We start from the raw sequence: 19,278 nt of genomic DNA, 5'->3' as shown, positions 1-19,278 counted from the left end.
CCGTGCTGCTGCTGCAGCCCTCTTTTCGGCAGCCGTGGGCTTTCTCTCCCCCTGTCCCATGTGTAAAATAACCCATGTCACTGAACAAACGCCTCTGAAAATCCATCTCCTTGTCCCCCTCGCTGCCAGATACTCGGCTCTGTTGGGTCAGCCCCACGGCTCGTCGGCGGCGTAAAGCGATCTGGATTTATCGGACTGTTAGTAGCAGTAACTGAAAAGCCTGGCTTTGCGAGGAAGTGCTGTTTACTGAAAATGTCATCTTTTATTTAGGCTCCTGCCGCAGCGAGCCCACGTCTCTTTTCAGGCCTGTTTAATTAGTAACCACCCCGCAGCCCCGCCACGTGTTCGGGGTTTCTCTGATACGCGCGGGGTGGTTGGGCTGCGGAGGGAGGGGGCAGCGAAGGGCTCCCCGGCTGCGGGGAGGGGAGGGAAGAGAGAGCAAGACAAGGAGCCAAGGGCAGCTCGAATATAATGATCACATGCTCGCGGAGCGATGAATCCTAGAAAGGGCATCTCTGTGTGCATGTGGGCTCGCCCGCCCTCCTCCTCGCACTGCGACCGCGCCGAGGTAATGCGCACGCTTCAGCAGCTCCAAAGCTGGAGGAGCCCGGGGCTGCGGCCGGGCGAGGACGGGGTTTGGGGGTTTTGGGGGGGGCTTCTTGGGGTGCTGGGAAGGGCTCGGAAGCGCCCGGCGGCGTGTTGGACTTGGGGTAACTCGAGCTGCCGCTGCCCGTTGCCTGCAGGTCCCCCTCCTGCTTCCAGGCAGGGGTGGGATTTGTTGGGGAAGGGGTTTTGGCACAGGTGGGGCGCTGGAGCAGAGGGCTGCGGCTGTAAGCAGCAGCAGAAATAACTTCTCTTCTCCCCCTCTCTCTCCCTCCCTCCCTCCTCCCCTCTTTGCTTTCCCTCCCTGCAGAAGAAGGCAGAAGCCGCCCACCGGATCCTGGAGGGACTGGGTCCCCAAGTGGAGCTGGTGAGTGTCACCTCTGGCCGCGGGGGGTTGGAGCGGGGCCAGCCTCGGAGAGGTCCCCGGGAGGCGAGCGCCCCAGCGGTGCGCGCCTAAGCCGTAAGAAGGAAGTGCGCTGCTGGCCAGGACGTCTCGCTGGCGCGGCACCAAGGCAGGAAGCGAAGTGGCTGAGATGAGTATTGAAACACACACACAGAGCCCTCTTCGGAGAGCATTAACCCTTCGGCTCCTCCGTCGCACGCCGCAGCGGGGCAGGGCAATGTGGGGGGGGCTCTGGCACCGCGCAGCCCCACGATGGGGCGCTGGCACCCAGGGCAGGTGCAGGAGGGTGCCGGGGAAAGGGCTCTGTAAGCACACGCCAGCCGCAGCCACAGCTGCCTGCAGGTATCGGGACCTGCGTGCGTCCTATTTCTGTCTCGTGCACGGGGAAACCGAGAAAAACACGTTTAATAAATTGTCGTTTTGGGGCTGCTCCATCATCCAGCAGAATCTCGGTGGAAGTCAAGCAGCCGATTGCTGGAGGGGCGGCTGGGAACAGCCCCCAAGGGGCTGAGGACGAGAAAGGTGCTGGAAAAAAAGATGCATCTGCAGCGATGCTGCGGAGCGAAGCAGCCGGAAGGATCAGAGCGGGCCGGACCCGGGTCCGGCAGCATCCCTCACGCTGCACCAGCCACGGGGCGCAGCAGAGGGAGCCTGTCCTGCCAGGGTGGGTGTGCGGCCCTGGCTGTGCTCATCGGCTGTAATTTGGACTTGCTGTGCGGAGGTGGGGCTAATCACTGTCTTCCCCAAGTGCGGAAGGGAGAGGTCACAAGGGAATTAGTGGTCGCTGCTGCGTGTCAGAGCCCGCTTCCTTGCTGGGGAGGCAGGGCGCGTTATTTTTCCTCTGAGTCACTGGGGTCAAACCCTTTGGCCTTTTGCTGAGGGTTGGCGGTGCCTGGGACTGGTGCTTCCTCATCCAAAAGATGGTGCGCTTCCTTTCCTTCCCCCACGCACCTTTTTTTTTTTTTTCTCCCCCCTTTTTGGATTTGCTGATGCTTTTCCCTCGGGCGCTGACGCTCCAGCGCCAGCCTGTGTCTTCGGGGGAGTTTGGGAGCTGGGCCAGAGCCCAGAGCAAACCTTTCCCTGCCTCTCTGCCCTGTTCCTCGAAGGGGAGGGGAAACCTCTGCGGAGCCAACACTCCCAGCCCCTCGTTGTGCTCTGTGTGCCTCGCACAGGCTGTCTTCGTCTGCCTGCCCAGGGAGAGACCCTTCCCACTGCCCAGGCCCCGAGCTGGGTCGGGCACAGAGCACCCCGGACCTGCCAGCGGCCTCTGGGTGCTGCTGAGGGACGAGATGAACAGCGAGGTGCGCTCCTGAGCTGGAAGGGAAGCTGCTCCAGCATCGGATGGAAGAAGGGATTTTGAGAGCGATCCATATAGAACAAGTAGGGACTTACCCAGGGGGTTGGGGCTGTGTCACGGATTTCCCCTTGAGCTGGAAGCTGCTGGGTACTGCCCAGCTCTGGTAGGAAACTCTTAGCTCCTGACTTGAGTCTTTTAAACAGCTTTTGGGCTTGTGAGATCTGCGCTGAAATTTGTGTCCTTGGGAGCTGAACACCTTAAGGAAGCAGCTCGTGTTGGTTTCCTCTTCCCAACTGCTCGTTGCTTCGAACCTACAAGAACCAGCCCTGCATTTTTTACCTTAAGAGGTTTGGTTCATGTCTGATTCTCTTCGGAGGATCCTCGTTTCTGTGCTCCTCGGGTTTTAAACATGCAGATTTGTACCCCAATCCCTTTGCCCCTTACTGGTGCCTTTCCGACCTGTCTGTTGGGCTTTTCGGTGCCCTGACACCTCCTCCCAGGGCCCCCACGTCAGCCCCAGCCGATGCAGGATGCGCTGGGGAGCCCAGTGGTCGTGCCCCGTGCCCCGTGCCAGGGCTGGGCTCCCTGGCTGTGAAATCACCCCCCCGCCCTGGGGCTGGGGGCACCTGGCAGCACGGGGCCCCCCGGGGATGTACGTGCTGCGGTGACGGAGCAGCCGAGGCCCCCGAGGCTGCTGTTTTCTAGCAGCTGGTGAACGTGAGCATCCCCAGGGCTCGCACCCGCAGGGTTAGGTGCTGTGTCCTTGGCACGTGGGGCAAGGCAGTTCAGGTCCGGGGATGCTGGCACTGCCCCCACGTCGGAAGGGTGGGGAGGAGGCAGCTTAGCAAGCCGGGACTGTGCTCGTGTTATCCCTGCGGTGTAGCTGGGACCATTTTAAAATGACCCCGTGTTTCCCCTAGGGAGAAATTTCATTGAGATCTGCACTCCGAATGCTGCGGTGACCAGAAAGCAATCGAGGGCTTCCATTCTGTTTTATTTTTAAAGAGCTTTCAGTAAATCCAAGGATCTCCCAGTAATAGCTTGCGTGGCGATTTTGTTTTCCTCTGGGGGAGGACATTTAAGGAACGTGGTACGCGTCGCTTCCCGTGCTGCAGTGCTGTGCCTGTTGTGAGCGTGTCCCCGCGCCAGCCGGCCTGTCAGGTTTGCTTTTGCTTACTCATTCAGAAAGCTGTAGTTCTGGGCAGGTTGCGGACAGCTCTGAGGAAGGAGAGATGGTGTCTCTCGGTCCTTGTCCTGCTTAGAATGAAGTTTCTGTAGTATTTAGTTACGGGGTAGGTACAACTTGTCTCCTGGGCTCGCTCTGCTGCACGGGCTGGGTTTCAGTGCTGGGCAGACGGGAATCTCCTCGAGATGGTCTTGTCGTGTGGAACTCGGGTTTGGGTCCTGGTCCCCTATTTCTGAACGCTGCGGCGTTTCTGGGCAAGTGCTGCGTGCAGGGGCTGCCCGTTAACACCCGGGGTCGCTAACTGAGGGTGTGGGTGGCTGCTCGTGTCCCAGGTAAGGAGCAGTGGAGGTGACCAGCAGCCTCCGGTGAGCTGAGCAGCATCAGGGCACCCGTGACGTCCTATGCGCACACGAGTCTGCTAACCCAGACAGAAACCAAAACACTCGTGCCTCCCCTTCGCTCAGCGGAGGATATTTGCGCCTCGTCACGTGCCAGCTTATTGGCTTTGTTTGTCAGCGTGGAGGGGAGGAAGGCACTTCATTTACCAGGGTTTCCAGTTCCTGCAGCCCTCCCAAGAAGCAGTGGCTGGTCAGGGCAGCCCAGACGTGGTGCTCCAGAGTCACGGCTTAATTTCTCCTCCCCATGGTGGGAGCTGCCTCTCGTGAGCTGCGTGATAAGGCGGGTGTCCGTGTCCCTCTGAGCTTTCCAAGTGAGAAGTGCCCAGCCCTGAGCCTGGGGCTGGACCAGCAGATCTGAGAGCATTCCTGATAAATACCCCCAGGGAATACGCCTCCTTCTGGGGCTTGTCCCCTTGCCGAGGGCATCGCCAGCGCGGTGTCTCCTCGCTGGCCGGGTGGGTGGGTTGTTCTGGCAGCCGTGCAGCTCGCTTGCGGAGTGCCAGATGCCCAAACGCTGCCAGCAGCCCCGCTGTGCCTTCAGGGACACGCTGGTTGCCCTCGCCACCTCTGCCTGCACCCGAGGCATCACTCGTGCCTTCCCAGCAAAGAGGGGCGCGTCCGAGGGGCAGCCGGAAAAAGAAGCTGGCGACCTGCCGGTGCCAAGACGCAGCAGCGATGGGCTGCAGGGGGTAGCTCTCCCTCCACCTCTCACTTCTCTGTGCAAATCACGTGCAGGCTGGTGCAGGAGCACCACTGTACACGTGGGTGCCGGGGGGGCTGCGGGGACGTGCCCAGCGGCCAACGCACCCCTTGCGCTGCTGGAAACCCCGGGGGCAAAGACTTGTCCCGGCTCTGCGGCGAGCTCAGGCAGGCTGCTGCCGCGTAGACATAACAACGCGCGGCGCACAGGCTGCCTCTGCCCGCTCCCCGGGCCCCCCTTTCCCCTCGCCTCCCCCGTGGCGTATGTTCCAAGGCGCGCCGCGATTGCACCGGGCGCGTAACAGCCAGGCACCGCGCCGCGTTTGTGGGGATTACGTAGCAAAGCGCTTGCAGCTCGAGCGCTGCCTGCCCTCCCACGGGCTGCGCCGGGATGCGCGGGGGCCTCGGCGCCGCCGGCAGCCAGCTCCCTCCAGCAGGGGACGGGGGCACGGGGACAGGGCCGGGGCCGGGTGGTGCCGGGGGTGCTGTCCCTTCGTGCCCAGGCTGGTGAGGCTGGGGGGGGGGACGGGAGGCAGCGGTGCTTCGGCCAGGTTGAAGTTTCTAAATGTCAGGCTGTACCATTTATGCCTTCATTTTTCTTCTTTATTTCAGCCGTTATACAACCAGCCTTCAGACACCAGGCAATACCATGAAAACATTAAAATGTAAGTACTGGGCAATAAAGGCTCTTCTAAATGTCAGGTTGTGCGTTAGGCTGCGGTGGGGGGATGCTAGCTTGCTCCCAGACCCCGTCTGTACCTTCCCAGAGCTGCTGCCTCGCTGCTCGGGGTGCCCGAAACATCTCTGGGAGCCCAGCAGCTGGGAGCCAGAGCTGAGACAGATGCTGAAGGTGCCGATTGATTTTCCTGGGGGTGGTGGGAGCAGGTCCTGGCTCCTCTCTAAGGGCTTTCCTGGAGGGCTGTCACCCTGGCTGCGGGGGGCTGGGGGGCACCGGGACCCGCTGGGGGGCACGGCCCCGCGGTGCTGCAGCTCGGGGGCGGCTCTGCCGTGTGGGTGACGCCGGTGCCCAGGGGCGTTTGGGAAGGAAACGAGACGCGTGGTGCTTTTTTCGGCTCGTTTCACGCATGCCGAAGTACGAAATCAGCTGCCAGCGTGCGCGCGTGTGTGTGTTTGCATGCGGGGAAGATGAAGTGAAATGAGAAGTTGCAATTACAATTAGATTTTCCTGAAGCACCTCTTGAATGTCTAATAACAACTGGTTATTTCAGAGATACTTACTGAGACTTAGCAATCATGTAATTTGTGACTTATCACCTCAATACATGATTTAATCATCAACTTGCATTTAATAACCACAACGACTTCCTGAACACAGAAGAAATATAACAGATAATGAGAATAGTGATAATTGCGATTATTGTTGGAAATTTGAATAGTCAAACCAGATCTGAAACTTTTATCTGGCGTGAATGAACCGATGATTGCTGCGAGCGGGCTGCTCGGCGCTGCCTGCAGCAAGTCTATTTCGGTACAGGCTCGGTCAGCTGCTGATAATCATCTTTAATAATCTATTAACAAAAGTTAATAATCTTTTGCTTTTCAGCAGTATGTTAATTGGTGCCGGGGGAATTACAGGGAAAGAGTTAACGGGCTCCTGCTGTTGGGCTCTGCTGCCGGGGCTCAGGGGAGCGCGTCAGGCACTGGTGGTGTTGAAGTGCTGCCGTCCCCAAGCGCTGCGGGGAGGAGGAGACGGCAAACGTGGCCTCGGTACTGCGCTTACCTGGTTGTTGGAGCTCGGCAGACGTTGCCAGGAGCCTTGGGCAGGGGCTCCTCGGGATTTTGGTGCTCATGCTCGGAGGCCGTGCAGCGGGCAGACGTGTGCCCTGCGCACCGGCACCCAGCACGCCGCGCTCAGGTGCGCTCTTCTAGCTGCGGAGGTGTGAAGAAGCAAAGGGAACCAGAGCCACCCCCTCTGGCTTACTGACTCAAGCCGTGAATTACGAGGTAGTGCTGATTATACTCTTGGGAGAAGGGACGATGCCTGGCGCAGGGTCTGTGCTCACCGTGAGCCCGCAGCCCCCTGCTTTCAGAAGCGCGTTGTGCTCTTGGTTCAGGGAGCTGACAGCTGATAAACCATTTTGTGCAGCGTTGGTGCTGGCCCAAGGATGTGCCCTTGTCACTGCAGGTTGTGACCCACCCCATGCACTTGAGGCGTGTGGATGCCACCACCTTCCAGGGTCCCCCGACCTCCCCTCCTCTTGAAGCTCTCCATCACCAGCTGGCTGCTGGGGGTGGCGATTTCAGGCTGCTGCCTAGTTTTGTCCACGGAAGAGTGAGTTAAAAGCAGATCCAGCTACTTCACCCACTCACCGTTCCCTTGCCAATATTTGTGGTTTCGGAATTACGTTTTCCTGTGATTTAAATGATTTCCTGTCCTTTGTTGCTGCCTGGAGGACGGGCACAAACAGGAGGGGACGGTGACTGTGCGGGGCAGGAGTGAAACTGGTGATGGGACACGAAGTGCTGTCGGAGCAGCTTCCCAAGCAGGTTCTCCTCTCCAGACCTTGGCGTGGAGGAAGGTCGTCCCAGCCCTCCCTCGTGGCCGTAGCGGTGATAAACCAAGGCGAGGTTGAAAACCAAGGTGAGGTTGAAGCAGGCAGCCCTGGGGTTAATGTTCTCGGTGATTAATGCTGCAAAAGCATGGGAAGGAAACCACACATTTTAATGAAAAGCCACCATCTCCTCCTTCCAGGAACCTTGCAATTAGCTGTCTTCAGCTGGTTATTGATGCCAGCCGGGTGCATTTACAGATCTAGGTCAGGGAAAGGCCCTTGAGCTATCTGGGCTCCAGATGTTTGCTGCTTTTGACCGTGAGCCTGTCTCAGGTCCTGGGGTTTGGATTTTATTGTGCTACCTGCGGAGAAGTGTGGGGAGATCGGCGTGTCCTGCCCTCCCATCTCTTGTGTCCTTGCTGCACGGTAGAGGATATTTGGGTGCCTGAGGGCCAGGTACAAAATCGAGGTCTCAGCAGTTCTTGCGAGCAAATACTTCACGGTCGCGTGCCCAGGATGAAGAGGTTTTAAACTTGTGCATCTTGGCCAAATCCTGCTTGGGTGTCCAAATCCCACCCACAGCCTCCTCGTGTGCATTTCTGCTCTGGATGAGCAGCTTCTGCTCCCTGGCCTGGGGGTGGCTGCTCCCACAGGAGGTGAAGGGAGCCCGCCGGGGGCTCGGAGGTACCAGCCCAGCGCCCTACGGCACCAGCGGGAGAGCTGCCAGGGCACTGCGGGCTGCGCTTTGCTGGGGTGGAACGGGGTGCAGGTTCTTCGCAGCAACTTCACCGTAAGCAGGTTTAGCCATGATGAAAAAGTCTTCTGGCACGTTGCTGGGAATTAATCCAGATTGCGATTCTGTCCACAAGATCTCACTCTATGCTGACTCCGTTGCCCTAAATACAAACCGATCCCGTGGGAGGTGGGTTAGGAGCCTCCTACCTGGCCACACAAGGACGATCAGGCTGCGTCTACTCACAGATGCCTTTTTTTTTTCCCCCCAACTTTTCCTAGGGTGATTTTTTTTTTTTCTCAGTTGAATGTTTGCAAGCGTCAGTGGGAAGGCGTTTGAATATCACAAAGCCAGAATTCCTCGATTTCTCTGCAGCGATACTCTGCGCGTTGCAACACTGGTTTAATCCCTCCTGCTTGTTTGCTTTGCTCTTCAGCGGGGATGAGTCACTGCTGCTCATCGGGCTGACTGGGGAGTTACGGGAAGGTTTTCTGCTCTTCCTCAAATGTTCCTGGTCTCTTCTTTCCGCGGAGTTTTATGGCCTGTCTCCTATTCAGTGCAGTTAAAATTAATTTCATGCCCCAGTTCATTCCAGTGTTTGCTGTTTCAGAAGCTTTTAAGTCCTGTTTGACTGCCTCGCTGTGCTCTGCTACCCGCCTGCGTGGGTCCCTGCGCTTCACCTGCGAGTGCAGGCTTCCAGCAAGCGTGGTTAATTTTGCATGCTACAGCTGCTGCGGGACCGAAGGCAGAGCCGAGGGGTTTGTGCCAAGGAGCTGACCTACCTGGGGCAGGACGGGGTCCTTCGTGCCTGTAATACCTGCTTGCCTGGAGGGAAGCGGTTGGCCGCTCTCTTGTCAAGCAAAGGTAGCAGTAAAGTGCTCTGATAGCGACAGGGGTGGCGTGAGCTTGTTCGCATAGCTAGCTTGGCCCACGCTCGTTCACATTATGAATTTCCCAGCTTTGCAGGGTGCCAGCTGGAGGCCACTTGATCGATTCTGCAGCAGGTCAGGGGACTGCAGGGACTTCTCGTGATTTTTTTTTTTTAGACCTCGCTGAAAAACAGCAACAAGCGGAGAGGAGGCCGAATTGTGCTCCGGCTCAGCACCACCCGCATCTGTTCTGTGTCTCTTGGTGTTGGTGTTTTGCCAGCTGGTGGATGTACAGGGGTGAGAGCTGCTCTTCCTACCCAGCTTTGGTAGGGATGCTGTGTGTTCTCCAGACTCTTGGCACCGAAGGCATTAACCTTCGTTCTGCAAAGTGTCTGAGCAAAGGCGAGGCGTGCACACGAGCGGGATCAATTACCTGCCGTCCTCCTGGAGAGAGATTCTCCGAGGGGTCCTTCGCCTCCGCTGCAGTGGATTCCTACTCGGTCAGCCGTGAAGAGCAGCCCGGTAGGACTCTCCTCCCCCTTCTCGAAGCAGTCATGTTGAAATCGCAGTCTGGGATTTGTGTTTGAAAGCAAAACGCGAGCTTCTGAGCCTGGAACAAGCACACGAGAGGAAAACTGAAAAGCCCGGGGTAAGCACATGCAAGGTGCCGTTTACAGAGGTTGCTTTAAGCCTTCTCCTCAAGAGCTGCTCCTTGCTGTTGTGCTGCAATTCAGAAATACTGGGCTGAAACCAGGCAGCGTTCCCACGAGATGCTTGCAGAGGTGTCTTGAGTTTACATTTAGCACAAAACTGATCAAGAGCTTTGTGTGATTCTGATTCCCTTGCATGTCTAGATCCAGCGGCAGCCCAGCTGTGTGTACTGTTAGTACGCCCGTTTGTGTTGCTGTCTGCAGCTGATGGCTTTTCTTGGGGGGAAATTTGCAGAACTGAAATCTTTCATCTGGATGTTCGGAGAGGTTTAGGGGCTTCTGAATGCCTTTTTCTGTTTGAACTGCCTCTCCCCCTTTTTCCCCAAAGCAGAATAGCTTTCTTCTGAAAATCTGCTGCTAACTACAGCTTTCCAAATCACTTGTCACTTTGGCAAATTTAAGTCATCTTTTCATTACTGGCTGTTTAGGGGTTTTAGTAGCAGTGGATTGCCTCTAAATTCATAGTAAAAGCCTGACATGTAACACAAATGCTCTTCCAAACCCTGCAATTACTAATGCATTCTCTTTCAGCTCTTTTTATTAGAGCTTGTAGACATTTTCCTCATTAGAAATTCACCTAGCAGCTCCCTGCTCATCCCATTCAAGGTTTCTCATCTCTTTTATTCTCTATTTGCATGTACTAGGGCAGAAGTATTACCTTGTGATGAATTTCTAAATGATGGAGCCACACTACAACCTTCTGCTTGTTTCTCTTGCCGGTCCGTGTTTCTCTTGCATGGACTGTCCTGAAGTGCTTGGGCTTCAGGGAGAGGCAAAGGCATCGGACACGTGTCCAGCTGATGTCCAGAAGTGCTTCTGCACTCACTTGGGTTTGTCTCCTGTTGGTCCTAAGCTCTTAGGTGCTAAAGAGGATGGACATGAATTTCCAAAACGATGTTAAAAGCCGTGGCCGTGGCTGTACCTGCTGTCCAAGGGAGGCGTTTGGGCATCCCGCTGGGAACATCTTCCCGAGGGGGTGGCACCACAGGGACCTGCCAGGTGGTGCCACCAAGGCGCCCCCTCCTCGGAGCGCAGCGGTCTCGTTGCCCTCTGAGCTGCCAGGTGAATTACCAGCACCAACTCGTTCACACTGTTAATGGATGAATTATGGTGATGACTTCGGGCCTCCAACGCCGAATGCATTGTGGACCTGCAGGACGTGATTTAGGAAGCTGGCAGACCTCCGGATGGCTTCTTTCTCTGGACTAGTTTCTAGGCACAGCTGCAGCTTGCTGGCTGCGTGACCGGCTGCGTACCTCCGTCACTGTCTTCTCAGCAGCATGAGGGTGCTCTTGGTTTAGTCCATCAAAATGCTCCAAGGCGAATTAACTGAAGCTCTGCTTCACTTTTCTTCCCCAGAAAGAGCTCCTGAGTGTTGCAAGAAAGCTCCGAACGGTTTGTTTTCCAGGAACGTGATGTGCCTGTGGGCTAACAGGTGACGCTGCATCGCCGTGCCCCAGCCGTTTCAGAGCAAGGGAACGACTGGGTGCAGCCACCCGTGGAAAGGACGCCCTGCTACCTGCCCTCTCGGCAGGGCTTGGCACCCTGCTGCCAGCGTTGCCCCCAGGGACACGGACATCTCAACATCCCTTTGTGCGCCCGCGCTGCTCCCTTGGCTGGGTTAACCTTGGCGCGTTCTCGCTGTGCTCTGCGGGTCCCGTGATTTAAGATCTCCAGTCTCGCTGGCAGTGCTTTGTTTGGGTCGAGTTGCCAGGAGGCTTCTCCGTTTCCGGCCCTGCACGATAAATCTCGCCGTACAATGGGTTTGCCAGCTGCTGGCGGCCTCCTTCCCGTCGCTCTTTGCAGGCTCGATCCCGACTTTGTTTGCACTGGCCGTCTGATGAAAGACGTCCCCGTGTAATTAAATACCCGTGATTAGTTCTGATCAAATAGCAAACTTCCTTTCATCTCCTCTCCTGCTGGCCCAAGGTCTCCCGGGCAGGTGTGCCGCAGTACATGGGCCCTTTGTGTCCTCGGGAATCTCCCCCCGGCGCCTCGGCAGCGCCCGCGCGCACCTACGCCAGCACCAACACGCCTGCGGCTGCGCGCATCCTTACGGGACTGCAACCCCCAGAAGGATCGCAGCCAAGTAATTCATGAGGACCCGGGCCAAGTGACTCAGAAGTCAGAGTTACAGTTTCTCTCCTTGACTGGCCCCATTGTGAAAGCCAAAAAACAAAAGCAACCTTGCGCCAAGGCCGTTGGGGTGGAAGCGGCGGCTTCCACGGGGCTCCCGGCTTTGCTCAGAGGGGGAGATGGGCTTTTGTTGGGCGCTCGGTGGGCTGGAGATCGGCTCTGAGAACCGTGCTGAGGCGCGGGACCCACCAGCAAGGTCAGTGGGGCCGTGGGATGAGGATGAGTTATGCAAGGACGTGCCGTCCTTGAGGCACGCCCCAAATTACAGATACCCGAATCTCGCTTCCTGCGCCGGTGGCGGGTGACGCTCAAGCAGCACGCTCCCAGTTTGGTTTAACTGGTTGAGCCTCTGGTTCCTTCTGTCCCTGCTGCTCGAGGGGGGGCGCTGGGGACTGCTGGGACCGGGGTTCTTGCTGGGCTTGTCCAGCTGACATCCAGCCCCTGAACCGGGCGCTTTGCCTCGAGAGCTGCTGCCACCCTGGGCATGCAAACAGACGGGCAACAGTGTGAAAAATCCCAAATCACCCACCACTTCCACGGCAGGCTGGGCTCTTCCCAGCAGGGACAGCAGGGGATTTATTGCTGGTTGAGCTCGCCAGCGGCGGGGACCAAAATCCTCGGGGAGCTGGGAGAGCAGTCAGAGAGCAGCAGCAGCAGCTCCGGGCTAGCGGGGAGAGCGGAAACACCGACGTGCTCCAGCAGCGGTGAGACAAGGTCACAGAAGGGAGCCGCATCGAGGGCTGTCGCGTACGGAGATGTGGACGTGCCACCCGGCTACCCCAAAACCCAGCTTGCCAGCGGGCTGCGTCCGCCCCAGCCTGGCTCCTTCTGCCGCAGCAGCTGGACGGGACAGGGACCGAGCGCTTCAGCCTGCCCGGCGTGTGTGACGTGGGTGTCTTGTGCAGCACAGCAGTACTTGAAACTGCCCACAAGAGTCACTGTTGCTTTATCTAAGGAGCCTCCCTTCTCTCTGCCTGTGGGCTGTGTGGTTTCTCCCAGCCAGCCAGGTCTCCAGATGCGATGCTTTTCTTCACTGGCAAGCCTCAGGCCGGGGATTTGGAAGGATTCAGGCATCCGCTGAGGATGATGAAGGAAGGTTGGCACGTTGCAAGAACGACCTTTCCGACAGGCTGCTCCGCGCTGGTTGTGTCTGTGCGGGGCTACCAGCAGACAGCCTTTACCTTCCCTGGCTGTGCCGCAGGAATTTTCTTTCCCTGTTCGATTCGCCCAGGGAGCACAGCGTGTGCTTCGGAGACATGTGGCCTGAATTAACCTCTCTGCAAATGGTTTCTAAGTAACAGCAGTACGTGTAGCAAGATAAACTGTGAAGCCTATTTATATTTACCGAGATTTTATTAACCTTTGAGAGGATGACCTTATGCAAAAAAAAAAAAAAAGAAAAAAAGAGATAAAGTGGCAAAAACATTTTGGGTACTTAGCAGGGGGTGGTTGTTGTTTTTAATCCTCTCGCTCCTTGGTTGTTTCAGCCTTGGCAGGGGTAAACATCCACTGGCGTTCAAGGCATTCCCCATTTTTACAGCTGCAGAGGCATTAAATCTTTGCCTGTATTAGCACTTTCAAGGTCAGCCATGATGCAAAACTCGAGGCAATGCATCGGCTGTGTAAGAGCTCCCGATTTTCTTCCCTTACTCTCCTGGCTGCTGCTGACTCTTGTGGTGGATCCAGCAGCGGTGTCAAAGTCCCACACTGCTCCTGGGTGTCCCCTGGGCTGGCACGCGAAGGGCAGGAATTGATTTGGCTGTGCTGGCCCTTCCAGGGCCATATCCTTCCCCAGCGACCCATCGCTGGGATTCCAGCTGAGCCCATGTCAGCCGACGTGCACCCATCTCAGCCCGGGGTCCTTCAGCTCATCTGGTTTGATAGCCATAGCGGAGTGAGTTAGTGACTCGAGCTTCAGCGTTGCTTCGTGGCTGCTTTGCTTGCGCTGGTGGGGCGCAGAGGAAAGGTGCGAGCAGTTTGCTGCTGGGTGGGTTTGTTCTGTTGTGCGCGGGCAGGATGTGCAGCATGGGGCTGCGCACCGCGGGGAGCGATGCTGGACTCTGTGCTGAGCAACAAGGGCTTTAAAAAGGGTGGGATTGCTTTAACAGACACAAAAACATGTAAAAGAGGACCACAAGCCAGGCACCGTTTAGTTTGCCTTTTGGTTACCAATTTTTTCACGCTTCGGGCTGTTTTAGTAAGCCAAAGTTGACAGGAGCCCAGGAGCGAGGCGCATCTCAGGAGGCAGCCCAGGGCTGTGCCGAAGTTGCCGCTGTTAGCATCGCTCCAGCAGAGTTTCCATCAGAGTTGCAATAAACAAGCAAACAATGGGAATGTGTCTTTTGGGCACGGTCTCCTGTCGGAGCTTGTTCCCGCAGAACTAAAGCCTTGGAACGAAACCCACCAGCCGGGTCCCTGCAGAAGGGACGCCTGCCTGCCGCGGCACCGCGCAGCGCCGGAGCCGGAGGAGAAAGCTCACCGGGCGCAGCGGGACGCGGGTGCACAGAGGAGCTCCCGGTGTGCAGGGCAGGCAAGGAGCTGGCAAACGGGTGCTGCTGGGCTGACCTTGCCGGGGATGGATGCCCTGCAGCAGTCCTGGGCACGGTTTCCCATGGCGCTCCTCCTGCACGGGCAGCCAGAAGGGGCTGCAGCTCCGTGCCTCAGTTTCCCTAACTGTTTAGGGTGAGTGATCGCCGTTCGCCCAGAGCTGAGCAGCGAGGTTTAGCTCAGCCCCTCGCCTGCCAAGCCACTCTGCGGCTCCTCGGAGGATGGTGCCACACAGACAGAGACAAAAGACGGTGGCATTGTGCGATGCAGCAGGGAGAAGAAGCCTTTGGCAGTGATATTTGTTAATATGCCTAATGAGGTGGCCTCTGATCTTTGCAGTGCAGCCTGGAACAACAGCGGGTCCTTTGTAAGCGTACCGTCAAAAAAGAGCAGAGGCAGAACGTGCCCCGTGTGAGGATTTATTAGCTTTTTCCCCCCCTGATGATCAATGCCCCTTTGATTTCTGAAACGGAATGGAAGGACGAGGTTTGCTATCCAAGCCCTTGCTCAACAGCTCGTTGAGGCTACGTTTTAGGGATGTAGGGGGGAAGGAAGGTGGGTTTGTGTTCCCAGCCAGGGGATGTGGACGGGAGGGACCCGAGGGATCGGGGAGGGTGTGTCTTCGTTGTGCTAAATCCCGCAGAACGTGCCTGCGTGATGCTGCGAAGCTCCTGGTCAGTAATTACGCGCCGCAGCAATGCCCCTAATCAGGAGGAAAGACTTCAGGAAACTCCTTTGTCGCCGGTCCCTACCTTTAACCTAGAGACTTTATTGCTGTGACTGGAACAGGAACAACTGAGAAGTTCAGCCCTCGGCTTCGTGCAGGCTCTTGGAGCTCCTGCAGCTTTTCCAGCACCTCGCAGCTTTGGTGGGTGTTTTCTCTTCTGCAAGATCGTTTCGTGCTTACTTGAAAAAGCAGAAAGAAGAAGAAACCGAGGAGGTGCCTGGGCAGACGCCGGCTCGGTTGTGGTCGTAGTGGCTGGTTTCTCTCTTGAGGTCACACTTCTGCAAGTGGCCGGACTTTCCTGGCTGGTTTGTTTGCAGCTTTGTTAGGCACGGCTCCAAGAAAGCAAGAGGTCAGGAGATATGCGCTGCGAGCACTGCCGCAATCCGGCCTCCCTGTCGGCACGTCGGTGCCCGGGGTGAATAACCCCGGTGTGTGCGTGCTGACAGCTCCCTCGCTGCCACCTCTGGGGACCGGGGAGCCCCAAGGCGGCCCCTGCAGGTGGCATCGCTTTGCCGGTGCCCCGTTAGCCTTTGTAAGCTCGTGCACAGGAGGAAGCAGGAGGGAAGAGGTGTTGTCCTGAGGTCGAGGCAGGGAGAAGGCATCGCCCGCAAGTCCCAGCCTTCCTTCCTCTGCCCTGGGCGGCGTGCGATGGCCACCGGGTGCTGGTGGGACTTGGTTCCGTGCTGAGCGCACAGTAACGGGTAGCAGAATTGGGGTTTTATGAGCTTAGCTCTCAACCTTGGTCCTGGTTTCACCAGCAGACGTGGTCGGTGTTCCTCGTGTTCGAGAGTTTGTTGATCTTTCCATAAGGCTGGCGCGAGGTCCCCAGATAGCCGCGCTCGCTGCTCTGACGTTGGTTCGGCTCCAAGCGAAGGTGGAAGCGGCTTTGTGACCTCCTGCGTGAGCTGGGAGTGCAAGGCGTCGAATTTTAGCCCACTCGTTAACCAGATCTCATCTTTTTTTTTCCTCTTACAGAAACCAGGCAATGCGGAAAAAGTTAATTTTGTACTTTAAGAGGAGAAATCATGCTCGCAAGCAGTGGGTAAGTGATTCCCGCGTACCCTATTTTATGAGTATAAAGCAGCGTAATTCATTATGTCAGAAAGAAAAGGGATTTTCCCAGCAGGGACCTGCTGAGCACTTTGCCCGCTGCATTGTCTTTTTCCTCGCCGTGGCATCTCTGATGCTAACAGCAACTCGGATGCAAAGGCGAGGTCCCCGGCCCTGCTGCGTGCAGCACCCCCCTCCGCGAGCCCCCCGTGCGGAGCACGCACACGGGGTTGGCTCCGTCACGGGGGAGCACACCGATCTCAGAGAGACCTCTCCTAGGGTAAATGGCTGTTTTGTGAGTGATTGAACCCCGAGAGATCCGTGAAAGAAGCTGACTCCGCTTCTGATAAACGATCTGGAGGCCGAGCTGCCTCTTTGCAGCTGGTCACCGAGCGGTGTTTTAGGGACGTGTGGTTCAGAACAAAACCAGGCCCCGGCCAGGTCATTTCGGGACAGCCTTGCCTGCAAGGTCGCTTCCAGCATCCTTCCAGGAGGGGGGTTCCGGCTGCGTCAGGGGGAAGGTGGGTGTTGGTAGGAGACTTCAGAGCGCGGTTCCGGGGCCCTGGCAATTAGAGGAGAAAGTTCAAGCGGGATTTGTCGAATTGCTGCTTTCGGCGCTGCCGGTGGCCTGCTGTAGTAGCCAGCGGGAGCTGGAAGCCGAAAGCAGCTGGCTGGCCGTGCTGCGCAGAGGAGGGGAAGTGCCAGAAGCAACCAACGACCCCGAGCGGGAAGCGCGAGGTGGATTTTGCGGTACCTCGCTGTTTACGAGCGCGGAGGGTGATTCAGCTCACCACAGAGGGCTTTGGGTTTCACCTGCAAGGTGCCAACACCCGTTCCTGGTGTGTGTCTGTGCTGGGTCGGACTCAGGTGCCAGCGTCAGGGTCTGCAGTTGCAAATGTTGCAGGTCTGAGCAATTTCTTTGGTGCTGGTTTCTCCGGCACTGCTCGGGGGAGCTCTCCTGCCACAGCTGATGGCTTCCGCAGCAGTGGGAGGCGGATCGGCATCCCCTTCCTCAGGGCAGAGATGGCAGAGCTTGCTGCGGCCTTACTGGAACCAGGAGGGAACCGAACGGGAGCCGTTTGCTGGGGGAAACGACCAGTTACTGCGCTAAAGCCAGACTGAGTCTGTCGTGAATATCAAGGAGCTGGGGGAAAAGGTTTAATTAGGCTGCAGGAGCACGGTTCCTGAAATACGGCCCGCAGTAAAGTCGCCTGTCATGCAAAATAGGTGAATTTCTGCCAGCCGGTTTATTCAGTGTCCTTGAAAGGGGATTTTTCAGTTTAGGGAAGCGTTTTGCCTATTCTACAAAACAGGCAACAGAAGGTTGCTGAATTTGCAGAGCGAACACATTTGCTGATTCTGTTTGCAGAATGGGTGTGCTTAGCTATTTTTCTGCCTGTTCTGTAGCAGGCCCTATTTTTAGCAAAGCCCATCGACGTGCCAGCCTTCCTTGCTGGCTCTTGCCCTTGCTGGTGCCTTGCCACTGCCCGGGGCCAGCTGGAGCAGGGGCTGAGCACACCCCGGGTTCGGCCACGAGAGCCCCCCCGGAGGAGCCCGCGGGGATTCCTCCTGCTCCACCAGGGTCGGCACAGCAAAAGGCTTTGAATTGCTATCAAAGAGGTGACGCTGCAGAGAGAGCAGCATAAAGGGAGCCCTTCTGGACACAAAAGGTTTATCTCCGTCAAGCAGGGAAGCCAAACGGTGCGGCTAGTGTAGGATTGGAGCAGCTCCTCCTGCCACCCTCGCTCTTCTCCTCCCCACCGAGGAGCTGCTCCGCTCCCCGAGCCGCGAGAGCGTGGGCTGCAGGAGGGCTTGGGCTTGGCGCAGCCTGCAGGCTGCCTTCAGCTGCTACGGCAGCGTTACTACTCACCCGCTTTTAGATCAGCGTGTCAGGTCCGATTGGGCTCGCCACCGCTCGTGTGATGGAGAGGCTGGCGGGGAGGATGAGCCGGGAAGGGGAGGAGAGGGAGCACCGAGGCCAGAAGCCGGCGCAGGCGTTTCTTCAGGAGCGGACACGCTGGCTCGGGGCTGCTCGGAGGATGCTCGGAGAAGGACTAGATGCTCCTGCTCCCGAAGCGCCTGACCGGGAGCCTCTCCTGGTGCTCGAGCTGCGAAAACCTGGGGGCAGAGTGCTGTAAGGGGCCTCTGACCTTTGCGTTTGAAGGGTGGCAGAAGATCACGTGGAGCACGGACCCCAGCGGGACCGCAAAGCACCGGACAAGGATGGCCCAGCCCCACCCAGCTGTTCGGAGGGGGAAGATTTGGGGGTTTGGAGCATGCCACTCGTGAGGCGGGGACGGCTCTCTGGGCTCCCACTGCTGGGTGGGAAGGGGCTTTCGGAAAGCAGCTGCGGGCCAGAAGCTCTCAGCCGGCCTGTGCAGGAGCTGCGCGCGGGAGGTTTAGGTGTGGGGGCTTTGCGCCTGGAGAGGGGCTTTTTTTTCCTGGAGAGCTGCGCCCAGCGCCGCTGAGGAAATGTGTGACACTGGTGCTGCTCACGCCAGCTGTAAGCCCAAATAATAACAAATTGCATCAAGGAAGGGGAAAAAAGCCCTCCCTGAGCCCTTGTCCTGGGCGAACTCGGTGTCCTCAGGCTGTGTGGGGCCGGAGCAAGGCTGGCTCCCGGCCACCAGCTGCCTCCGGGCGCCCCGGCTCGGTAAACCCTGCAGGGTATTTTTATCCTCTTCCCAAACACGACGCTCTGAAAGCGAGAGGATGCAGCAGCGTTGCTGGCAGGGTGGGAGCTCTTGTTTGTCGTCGGGCCGAGACGGCATCGCTTCGGGAGGGGTGAAGACGCAGCAGCTGCGATTTCCCCGCGGTGCCGCGGTTCGGTCGCGTTACCTACTGCTCCTCGCTCGCGGCCTGAGTCCCCTTGGCAGCTTCCAGGGCGTTTTTATTTTTGCTCTCATTCCTCGCTTTCATCCTGCAGCCGTTTCCTTCGGCTCCCGATGGAGACGAGTGCCTCCTGTGCCCCCATCGGGGGCAGGACCGCCTCTGGCTGCAGGAGTTAATTTATCTGGGGGGAGAGGGTTAGTGTGCATCACCCCGGGGTTTGGAGGTGCTTTGTCTGTCCTGGGTGCCCTGAGAACTGCCCCCAGGAGGCCGTAGGATCATGAGATGGGTCTGCTTGGGCCACGGCCAGGCCCAGGATGCCTGGACCAAGCCCGTAAGCCAGGGTGGGAGCAGCACCAAGCTTTGGAGCTGCCGGTGCCCGGGGCCATAGCACAGCAGATCCACTTGGCTCAGTGTCACCCAGCTGCCTCCTGGGCTGAAATTGGGCGTTTCCGTCCTTTTGGTGGGTTTTACCTCACCCTGCTTTTTTTTTTTTCTCGTTGCTAAAAGAGTGAGACGAGAGCAGGGTGCATCTGGGAAGTCCTGCGGCGCTGGACTTCCTTCCAGCCGTAGGATGG

General features: G+C 57.7%; 1 protein-coding gene across 16 annotated transcripts in view; it reads left to right on the top strand.

Annotated features, from left to right (window-relative positions):
* NCOR2 (nuclear receptor corepressor 2) overlaps positions 1–19,278 on the top strand; it is a 234,249-nt gene that overhangs the window by 127,626 nt on the left and 87,345 nt on the right. For all 16 annotated transcript variants that reach the window (XM_083804413.1, XM_083804415.1, XM_083804414.1 and 13 more), the window contains 3 exons: positions 914–970; positions 5,199–5,251; positions 15,797–15,863. In XM_083804413.1, coding sequence (XP_083660539.1) covers positions 914–970; positions 5,199–5,251; positions 15,797–15,863 — 177 coding nt within the window. The remainder of the gene's footprint in view (positions 1–913; positions 971–5,198; positions 5,252–15,796; positions 15,864–19,278) is intronic.

The sequence above is a fragment of the Anser anser genome (genome assembly GCF_964211835.1).
Source record: "Anser anser genome assembly, chromosome: 18".
Lineage (NCBI taxonomy): Eukaryota > Metazoa > Chordata > Aves > Anseriformes > Anatidae > Anser > Anser anser.
This window is presented reverse-complemented; position numbering and strand designations above follow the sequence as displayed.